We start from the raw sequence: 11,643 nt of genomic DNA, 5'->3' as shown, positions 1-11,643 counted from the left end.
GTTATTCTATCCTGACTGGATAGATCACACACAACAGGAGGAACAAATCAATATGGCTACCGCCAAGAACAAGTGTCAAGTAAAACAACGCAGATGCAGTTCAGGAAGAAACACAAACTTAGTGAATGCGTAATAAAAACAAAAACTATAACAAAAATACAAATATTAACAATTCAAATGTAATCAAAATACAACAATGTACAACTAATGTGATCAATAGGAATAAAGTACAAGTATATACATGGAGGGATTTTCACCAACACACAACACATTCAAAATGGATCTTACACCGGCCCCCAAAATCCCTCCATATCACACAAGCTACCTTGATGCCTACGGTCATGGTTCATTATATAACATATCACACCATAGGAACGAGTAGGACTTACAACAGTACGCCTACTCGACCTAACTACATTAATAACAACAAAGACTAATCCAAAGCTTCAAGGAGGCCTGCTTCACCTGTTCTCTGATGATGAACAATAACAGTCGTGATATAGACCTAATCACTCTTCCCCAAACTCCACCCATGCTTTTGGATGAGGGCCTCGCTGACAATTCAATGTTTATCTTCTGATTCGACTGCTGCACAAACTTGCTTAACTCAGAAACTGTCCCCACGAAGCTTGACGCACTGACACTGTAAATCTCTGGAGGTTTCCTTCTTCTTCCAATAAAACGTAATAGAGCCATTAAAAATGAATCAGTAATCAAACTACACATCATTTCAATATGTACTGCCCATGTTTGCAAACAAGTAAACACATATCCATACCCTTTTTCTAATGATCTTCCTACGTGTCCTTGTTCTTTATGACAATGTCTAATTATCATTTCCGTCACTAAGTGTCGACTAGGTAAAATTACTGGATATCTAAAAGCATTTGGGAAATCTGAGTATCTTAGTCGACCTCCAACGCAGAGTAACCCATCAAGCATTATCAACGATAAACCTTTCAGACCATCATGGCTTACTACTTTACTGCTGTTTTTAAATTCACTAAGTAATTCTCCATACACTTCTCTCTGAGCCATCAATAAAATCTTACGCTTGGCAATCTCAAGCTCTTTGACCTTTAAACATCCTAGATGAACGGGTCCTTCACAACTCGGCAAACGAAGTACCATCAGGAATTCGATGAACCTTTTAAACCAGGTTACAGCTCTGACTAATTTCAACCACTCGGAATAATAAAAGAGAACAGGTGTCTTGTTGTACTTTATACTACTCAAGTTAACCACAGCAGTTTTTCTAAACTCAATATCGTCAAGAGTAGGTTCCGTACAGTCAGTGATTGTTATATAAAACTCGCCATGCAATAAAATAGGACATTTGAACCAAGATTCAAGATCGGTCATTTTTGCATACTTCCTCTACATAATAATTCACTTATATGCTTAACGAAACTCTTTGCTTGATCACAAGTGGGAATAGATATCAAGCAATCATCAACATAGAAATTATTCTTGACAGTATCTACGACATAACTATCATAATCGTCAGAGAATATTTGGGCCGTCTTATTCAAGGCAAGGTTCGCACGAAAGGGCGATGATGTGGCACCAAATGCATGAGTTGTCATTTGAAACTCAGACGGTCCTCTCGACATGTCCCCCTCCTGCCACCACAGAAATCTTGAAGCTCCTCGATCAGACTCAGGGACATTCACTTGCATGAACATTTCTTCAACATCTGCAGGGATTGCAACTGCCTCCTTGCGAAAACTTAATAATATACACATTAACTCAACGGTAGTATCGAGTTCTTGATAAATCATATCATTTCGGGGAACCCCTGCAAACTGGGCGGCACAATCAAGGACCACTCTAAGATCTGGTTTTTCATGTTTAATATTGCACGATGAGGTAAATACCATCGAGGGCGATAATAAGACTGCAGATATATTTCAAAGACCCTCTCCGCATAAGTCTTAGTAAAATCACTTTCAGTACTTTCGATATACTTGATGTGCAGACTGACATCCTTCGACAACATACCCTTCAAACTTTGTAATCTACGGTTTGCTACTTCATAGTTATCCACTTTCATATCTGGATTCTTTTTCCAAGGTATAGAAACTACAAAATGACCGTTGCCGAAGCGCGTGCCACCTTCCACAATCTTTATAGCCACCTTGTCGTCTACTGATAATGATTTATCACTTGAATAAGCATCTGAAAACTCTACGTCATAAGGCTTACGTATTTCGTTCTCTAGTGTCTGTATCTTACTGGTATGATTAATAACTCTTTTCCTATATTCCGGGCATGATGGCTTATCATTTACGACGTTGCTTGTCGAGTCAGTGTGCAGCAGAGCGTGATGTCTCCTCCCGCAACTGTCAACCTTACAGAGCCTTGTCATCTTACATTCATTAACCTTATGTCCTTGTCTAAGACAGACGAAACAGATACCCTTGCTTTTAGCGTGAGACCATCGGTCTTGAACTGTAAGCACTAAGAACTGTGGACATTTATCAATGGCATGGTCGTACGAACACATACTGCATTTAGTTTTCATTGTCGAACTATTCCCTTGCTCTGATTGCACGTGACAGTTCGTCTTCACGTTATGTCCTTTTCTAGAACGGTTTGCTAACCGTCCAAATCTACTACAAGCCACTCTCGCACGCGATGCGATAAACTGAGTGAGCTCGTCGAAGGTCGGTTCCCTGTTATCTTCAGTCAATTTATCCACCCAGTCCGCCCACTGGGCTTGCATAGGTTGAGGCAAGAGTCTCACTATTCTTTCCAAGGTAACTAAGGAATTTAGATCAGAAGTATAATTCATCTGCTCCAAGACCATGGCACAGTTTTCCATTTTAATAGCCAAATTTGATAGTTGCTCCCCGTCAATATACTCAAAATTCACAGCACTGAATAAGTCCTCTAGTGTTTCTCGAGCAATTACGTGAGGCTGTCCGAAAAAACGTTTTAAAATCTCCCTTGCTCTTTTATAGCCAGAGGATGCCTCCATCATGACGCAACCTTCAATAGCTGTTTTAGCCTTGCCCTTACAGTAGTGTATCAAATAGAGCAAGCGCTGGCTATCATCCGTGACTCTTGATGCTACATACGTCTCAAATTGCCTTATAAATTTCCAATAACCTCTTGGCTCTCCATCGATATAACTCAATTCAACCTTTGGTAGCTCTGGGCCAACAACGTGGACTATAGGCGACATGCTCTTTCCTAGTAATTCAGGCCTTTGCTCCTCCTTTAAACTAAGATTTTTACATCATCTGACATCGAATTAAGGCTAGAATCACTGCCATGATAATTAACCCTATTTAAGTCTGAACCATGACCCTTAAGGACGTCAAAAGGCACTTGCTTGACAATAGGGGATTCTTCGTTAACATCGACGAACTTTGAGCCTGATCTCCTTCGACGATTAACTGGCATTATAAGCGACACGACCAATTATTTCCAGAAAATCCGTGAACGATTACCAAAGGATTTCGGCCAAGTAATAATTGTTTAGAACTGTAGGATCCAAACTACGGTTTGGATGTTGAAGAATAGCCTACCGGGGACTTTAGACACGCGCCCTTTCCCGTCGAAATCAGAACAAGTAATCGGGTAACTAGCAGTTCTATAATTCATAATAAATTTAATGTAAATCATTACCTAAACAAATATTATCACCCGGCTATTCAACCAATGATTGTTCAATCAATTAAATCTAAATTACAATAAATAAAGAAGTTGATAGAAGATGAGGAAAAATTACCAATCACAACAAATCAACGTTATTCTATCCTGGCTGGATAGATCACACACAACAGGAGGAACAAATCAATATGGCTACCGCCAAGAACAAGTGTCAAGTAAAACAACGCAGATGCAGTTCAGGAAGAAACACAAACTTAGTGAATGCGTAATAAAAACAAAAACTATAACAAAAATACAAATATTAACAATTCAAATGTAATCAAAATACAACAATGTACAACTAATGTGATCAATAGGAATAAAGTACAAGTATATACATGGAGGGATTTTCACCAACATACAAGACCTTCAAAATGGATCTTACACCGGCCCCCAAAATCCCTCCATATCACACAAGCTACCTTGATGCCTACGGTCATGGTTCATTATATAACATATCACACCATAGGAACGAGTAGGACTTACAACAGTACGCCTACTCGACCTAACTACATTAATAACAACAAAGACTAATCCAAAGCTTCAAGGAGACCTGCTTCACCTGTTCTCTGGTGATCAACAATAACAGTCGTGATATAGGCCTAATCACTCTTCCCCAAACTCCACCCATGCTTTTGGATGAGGGCCTCGCTGACAATTCAATGTTTATCTTCTGATTCGACTGCTGCACAAACTTGCTTAACTCAGAAACTGTCCCCACGAAGCTTGACGCACTGACACTGTAAATCTCTGGAGGTTTCCTTCTTCTTCCAATAAAACGTAATAGAGCCATTATAAATGAATCAGTAATCAAATTACACATCATTTCAATATGTACTGCCCATGTTTGCAAACAAGTAAACACATATCCATACCCTTTTTCTAATGATCTTCCTACGTGTCCTTGTTCTTTATGACAATGTCTAATTATCATTTCCGTCACTAAGTGTCGACTAGGTAAAATTACCGGATGTTTAAAAGCATTTGGGAAATCTGAGTATCTTAGTCGACCTCCAACGCAGAGTAACCCATCAAGCATCATCAACGATAAACCTTTCAGATCATCATGACTTACTACTTTACTGCTGTTCTTAAATTCACTAAGTAATTCTCCATACACTTCTCTCTGAACCATCAATAAAATCTTACGCTTGGCAATCTCAAGCTCTTTGACCTTTAAACATCCTAGATGAACGGATCCTTCACAACTCGGTAAACGAAGTACCATCAGGAATTCGATGAACCTTCTAAACCAGGTTACAGCTCTGACTAATTTCATCCACTCGGAATAATAAAAGAGAACAGGTGTCTTGTTGTACTTTATACTACTCAAGTTAACCACAGCAGTTTTTCTAAACTCAATATCGTCAAGAGTAGGTTCCGTACAGTCAGTGATTGTTATATAAAACTCGCCATGCAATAAAATAGGACATTTGAACCAGGATTCAAGATCGGTCATTTTTTGTATACTTCCTCTACATAATAATTCACTTATATGCTTAACGAAACTCTTTGCTTGATCACAAGTGGGAATGGATATCAAGCAATCATCAACATAGAAATTATTCTTGACATCATCTACAACATAACCATCAGAGAATATTTGGGCCGTCTTATTCAGGGCAAGGTTCGCACGAAAGGGCGATGATGTGACACCAAATGCATGAGTTGTCATTTGAAACTCAGACGGTTCTCTCGATATGTCCCCCTCCTGCCACCACAGAAATCTTGAAGCTCCTCGATCAGACTCAGGGACATTCACTTGCATGAACATTTCTTCAACATTTGCAGGGATTGCAACTGCCTCCTTGCGAAAACTTAATAATATACACCTTAACTCAGAGGTGGTATCGGGTTCTTGATAAATCACATCATTTGGGGAAACCCCTGCAAACTGGGCGGCACAATCAAGGACCACTCTAAGATCTGGTTTTTCATGTTTAATATTGCACGATGAGGTAAATACCATCGAGGGCGATAATAAGACTGCAGATATATTTCAAAGACCCTCTCCGCATAAGTCTTAGTAAAATCACTTTCAGTACTTTTGATATACCTGATATGCGGACTGACATCCTTCGACAACATACCCTTCAAACTTTGTAATCTACGGTTTGCTACTTCATAATTATCCACTTTCATATCTGGATTCTTTTCCCACGGTAAAGAAACTACAAAATGACCGTTGTCGAAGCGCGTGCCACCTTCCACAATCTTTATAGCCACCTTGTCGTCTACTGATAATGATTTATCACTTGAATAAGCATCTGAAAACTCTACGTCATAAGGCTTACGTATTTCGTTCTCTAATGTCTGTATCTTACTGATATGATTAACAACTCTTTTCCTATATTCCGGGCATGATGGCTTATCATTTACGACGTTGCTTGTCGAGTCAGTGTGCAGCAGAGCGTGATGTCTCCTCCCGCAACTGTCAACCTTACAGAGCCTTGTCATCTTACATTCATTAACCTTATGTCCTTGTCTAAGACAGACGAAACAGATACCCTTGCTTTAAGCGTGAGACCATCGGTCTTGAACTGTAAGCGCTAAGAACTGTGGACATTTATCAATGGCATGGTCGTACGAACACATACTGCATTTAGTTTTCATTGTCGAACTATTCCCTTGCTCTGATTGCACGTGACAGTTCGTCTTTACGTTATGTCCTTTTCTAGAACGGTTTGCTAACCGTCCAAATCTACTACAAGCCACTCTCGCACGCGATGCGATAAACTGAGTGAGCTCGTCGAATGTCGGTTCCCTGTTATCTTCAGTCAATTTATCCACCCAGTCCGCCCACTGGGCTTGCATAGGTTGAGGCAAGAGTCTCACTATTCTTTCCAAGGTAACTAGGGAATTTAGATCAGAAGTATAATTCATCTGTTCCAAGACCATGGCACAGTTTTCCATCTTAATAGCCAAATTTGTTAGTTGGTCCCCATCAATATACTCAAAATTCACAGCACTGAATAAGTCCTCTAGTGTTCCTCGAGCAGTTACGTGAGACTGTCCGAAAAAACGTTCTAAAATCTCCCTTGCTCTTTTATAGCCAGAGGATGCCTCCATCATGACGCAACCTTCAACAGCTGTTTTAGCCTTGCCCTTACAATAGTGTATCAAATAGAGCAAGCGCTGGCTATCATCCGTGACTCTTGATGCTACATACGTCTCAAATTGCCTTATAAATTTCCAATAACCTCTTGGCTCTCCATCGATATAACTCAATTCAACCTTTGGTAGCTCTGGGCCAACAACGTGGACTATAGGCGACATGCTCTTTCCTAGTAATTCAGGCCTTTGCTCCTCCTTTAAACTAAGATTTTTTACATCATCTGACATCGAATTAAGGCTAGAATCACTGCCATGATAATTAACCCTATTTAGGTCTGAACCATGACCCTTAAGGACGTCAAAAGGCACTTGCTTGACAATAGGGGATTCTTCGTTAACATCGACGAACTTTGAGCTTCATTTCCTTCGACGATTAACTGGCATTATAAGCGAAATGACCAATTATTTCCAGAAAATCCGCGAACGATTACCAAAGGATTTCGGCCAAGTAATATTTGTTTAGAACTGTAGGATCCAAACTACGGTTTGGATGTTGAAGAATAGCCTACCGGGGACTTTAGACACGCGCCCTTTCCCGTCGAAATCAGAACAAGTAATCGGGTAACTAGCAGTTCTATAATTCATAATAAATTTAATTTAAATGATTACCTAAACAAATATTATCACCCGGTTATTCAACCAATGATTGTTCAATCAATTAAATCTAAATTACAATAAATAAAGAAGTTGATAGAAGATGAGGAAAAATTACCAATCACAACAAATGAACGTTATTCTATCCTGACTGGATAGATCACACACAACAGGAGGAACAAATCAATATGGCTACCGCCAAGAACAAGTGTCAAGTAAAACAACACAGATGCAGTTCAGGAAGAAGCACAATCTTAGTGAATGCGTAATAAAAACAAAAACTATAACAAAAATACAAATATTAACAATTCAAATGTAATCAAAATACAACAATGTACAACTAATGTGATCAATAGGAATAAAGTACAAGTATATACATGGAGGGATTTTCACCAACATACAAGACCTTCAAAATGGATCTTACACCGGCCCCCAAAATCCCTCCATATCACACAAGCTACCTTGATGCCTACGGTCATGGTTCATTATATAACATATCACACCATAGGAACGAGTAGGACTTACAACAGTACGCCTACTCGACCTAACTACATTAATAACAACAAAGACTAATCCAAAGCTTCAAGGAGGCCTGCTTCACCTGTTCTCTGATGATGAACAATAACAGTCGTGATATAGACCTAATCACTCTTCCCCAAACTCCACCCATGCTGTTGGATGAGGGCCTCGCTGACAATTCAATGTTTATCTTCTGATTCGACTGCTGCACAAACTTGCTTAACTCAGAAACTGTCCCCACGAAGCTTGACGCACTGACACTGTAAATCTCTGGAGGTTTCCTTCTTCTTCCAATAAAACGTAATAGAGCCATTAAAAATGAATCAGTAATCAAACTACACATCATTTCAATATGTACTGCCCATGTTTGCAAACAAGTAAACACATATCCATACCCTTTTTCTAATGATCTTCCTACGTGTCCTTGTTCTTTATGACAATGTCTAATTATCATTTCCGTCACTAAGTGTCGACTAGGTAAAATTACTGGATATCTAAAAGCATTTGGGAAATCTGAGTATCTTAGTCGACCTCCAACGCAGAGTAACCCATCAAGCATTATCAACGATAAACCTTTCAGACCATCATGGCTTACTACTTTACTGCTGTTTTTAAATTCACTAAGTAATTCTCCATACACTTCTCTCTGAGCCATCAATAAAATCTTACGCTTGGCAATCTCAAGCTCTTTGACCTTTAAACATCCTAGATGAACGGGTCCTTCACAACTCGGCAAACGAAGTACCATCAGGAATTCGATGAACCTTTTAAACCAGGTTACAGCTCTGACTAATTTCAACCACTCGGAATAATAAAAGAGAACAGGTGTCTTGTTGTACTTTATACTACTCAAGTTAACCACAGCAGTTTTTCTAAACTCAATATCGTCAAGAGTAGGTTCCGTACAGTCAGTGATTGTTATATAAAACTCGCCATGCAATAAAATAGGACATTTGAACCAAGATTCAAGATCGGTCATTTTTGCATACTTCCTCTACATAATAATTCACTTATATGCTTAACGAAACTCTTTGCTTGATCACAAGTGGGAATAGATATCAAGCAATCATCAACATAGAAATTATTCTTGACAGTATCTACGACATAACTATCATAATCGTCAGAGAATATTTGGGCCGTCTTATTCAAGGCAAGGTTCGCACGAAAGGGCGATGATGTGGCACCAAATGCATGAGTTGTCATTTGAAACTCAGACGGTCCTCTCGACATGTCCCCCTCCTGCCACCACAGAAATCTTGAAGCTCCTCGATCAGACTCAGGGACATTCACTTGCATGAACATTTCTTCAACATCTGCAGGGATTGCAACTGCCTCCTTGCGAAAACTTAATAATATACACATTAACTCAACGGTAGTATCGAGTTCTTGATAAATCATATCATTTCGGGGAACCCCTGCAAACTGGGCGGCACAATCAAGGACCACTCTAAGATCTGGTTTTTTCATGTTTAATATTGCACGATGAGGTAAATACCATCGAGGGCGATAATAAGACTGCAGATATATTTCAAAGACCCTCTCCGCATAAGTCTTAGTAAAATCACTTTCAGTACTTTCGATATACTTGATGTGCAGACTGACATCCTTCGACAACATACCCTTCAAACTTTGTAATCTACGGTTTGCTACTTCATAGTTATCCACTTTCATATCTGGATTCTTTTTCCAAGGTATAGAAACTACAAAATGACCGTTGCCGAAGCGCGTGCCACCTTCCACAATCTTTATAGCCACCTTGTCGTCTACTGATAATGATTTATCACTTGAATAAGCATCTGAAAACTCTACGTCATAAGGCTTACGTATTTCGTTCTCTAGTGTCTGTATCTTACTGGTATGATTAATAACTCTTTTCCTATATTCCGGGCATGATGGCTTATCATTTACGACGTTGCTTGTCGAGTCAGTGTGCAGCAGAGCGTGATGTCTCCTCCCGCAACTGTCAACCTTACAGAGCCTTGTCATCTTACATTCATTAACCTTATGTCCTTGTCTAAGACAGACGAAACAGATACCCTTGCTTTTAGCGTGAGACCATCGGTCTTGAACTGTAAGCACTAAGAACTGTGGACATTTATCAATGGCATGGTCGTACGAACACATACTGCATTTAGTTTTCATTGTCGAACTATTCCCTTGCTCTGATTGCACGTGACAGTTCGTCTTCACGTTATGTCCTTTTCTAGAACGGTTTGCTAACCGTCCAAATCTACTACAAGCCACTCTCGCACGCGATGCGATAAACTGAGTGAGCTCGTCGAAGGTCGGTTCCCTGTTATCTTCAGTCAATTTATCCACCCAGTCCGCCCACTGGGCTTGCATAGGTTGAGGCAAGAGTCTCACTATTCTTTCCAAGGTAACTAAGGAATTTAGATCAGAAGTATAATTCATCTGCTCCAAGACCATGGCACAGTTTTCCATTTTAATAGCCAAATTTGATAGTTGCTCCCCGTCAATATACTCAAAATTCACAGCACTGAATAAGTCCTCTAGTGTTTCTCGAGCAATTACGTGAGGCTGTCCGAAAAAACGTTTTAAAATCTCCCTTGCTCTTTTATAGCCAGAGGATGCCTCCATCATGACGCAACCTTCAATAGCTGTTTTAGCCTTGCCCTTACAGTAGTGTATCAAATAGAGCAAGCGCTGGCTATCATCCGTGACTCTTGATGCTACATACGTCTCAAATTGCCTTATAAATTTCCAATAACCTCTTGGCTCTCCATCGATATAACTCAATTCAACCTTTGGTAGCTCTGGGCCAACAACGTGGACTATAGGCGACATGCTCTTTCCTAGTAATTCAGGCCTTTGCTCCTCCTTTAAACTAAGATTTTTACATCATCTGACATCGAATTAAGGCTAGAATCACTGCCATGATAATTAACCCTATTTAAGTCTGAACCATGACCCTTAAGGACGTCAAAAGGCACTTGCTTGACAATAGGGGATTCTTCGTTAACATCGACGAACTTTGAGCCTGATCTCCTTCGACGATTAACTGGCATTATAAGCGACACGACCAATTATTTCCAGAAAATCCGTGAACGATTACCAAAGGATTTCGGCCAAGTAATAATTGTTTAGAACTGTAGGATCCAAACTACGGTTTGGATGTTGAAGAATAGCCTACCAGGGACTTTAGACATGCGCCCTTTCCCGTCGAAATCAGAACAAGTAATCGGGTAACTAGCGGTTCTATAATTCATAATAAATTTAATGTAAATCATTACCTAAACAAATATTATCACCCGGCTATTCAACCAATGATTGTTCAATCAATTAAATCTAAATTACAATAAATAAAGAAGTTGATAGAAGATGAGGAAAAATTACCAATCACAACAAATGAACGTTATTCTATCCTGACTGGATAGATCACACACAACAGGAGGAACAAATCAATATGGCTACCGCCAAGAACAAGTGTCAAGTAAAACAACGCAGATGCAGTTCAGGAAGAAACACAAACTTAGTGAATGCGTAATAAAAACAAAAACTATAACAAAAATACAAATATTAACAATTCAAATGTAATCAAAATACAACAATGTACAACTAATGTGATCAATAGGAATAAAGTACAAGTATATACATGGAGGGATTTTCACCAACACATAAAACCTTCAAAATGGATCTTACATATAGAATTCTAGATATTCTTCGAGTGTACATTCCAAAATTCCCATGTCTTTCATAAGTATATTACATCATTGCCGTAACGTAGAACCAATGTTTCTG

At 39.3% G+C, this 11,643-nt stretch overlaps 1 protein-coding gene across 1 annotated transcript; it reads right to left on the bottom strand.

The window, feature by feature from the left end:
* Nucleotides 1-8,172: 8,172 nt before the first annotated feature.
* On the bottom strand, nt 8,173-11,310 carry MS3_00009357 (uncharacterized protein). Its single transcript, XM_051217721.1, has one exon. The coding sequence runs from the start codon at nt 10,687-10,689 to the stop codon at nt 8,860-8,862; it is 1,830 nt and encodes a 609-aa protein (XP_051065157.1). The 5' UTR covers nt 10,690-11,310; the 3' UTR covers nt 8,173-8,859.
* Between the last annotated feature and the right edge of the window lie 333 nt (nt 11,311-11,643).

Source organism: Schistosoma haematobium, chromosome 5 (assembly GCF_000699445.3).
Source record: "Schistosoma haematobium chromosome 5, whole genome shotgun sequence".
Lineage (NCBI taxonomy): Eukaryota > Metazoa > Platyhelminthes > Trematoda > Strigeidida > Schistosomatidae > Schistosoma > Schistosoma haematobium.
Note: the sequence above shows the minus strand (reverse complement) of the source record. Positions and strands in the feature narration are given on the sequence as shown.

Coding starts and splice junctions, on each gene's coding strand:
- MS3_00009357 (XM_051217721.1), bottom strand. CDS start 10,689: ATGTCGCCTATAGTCCACGTTGTTGGCCCAGAGCTACCAAAGGTTGAA.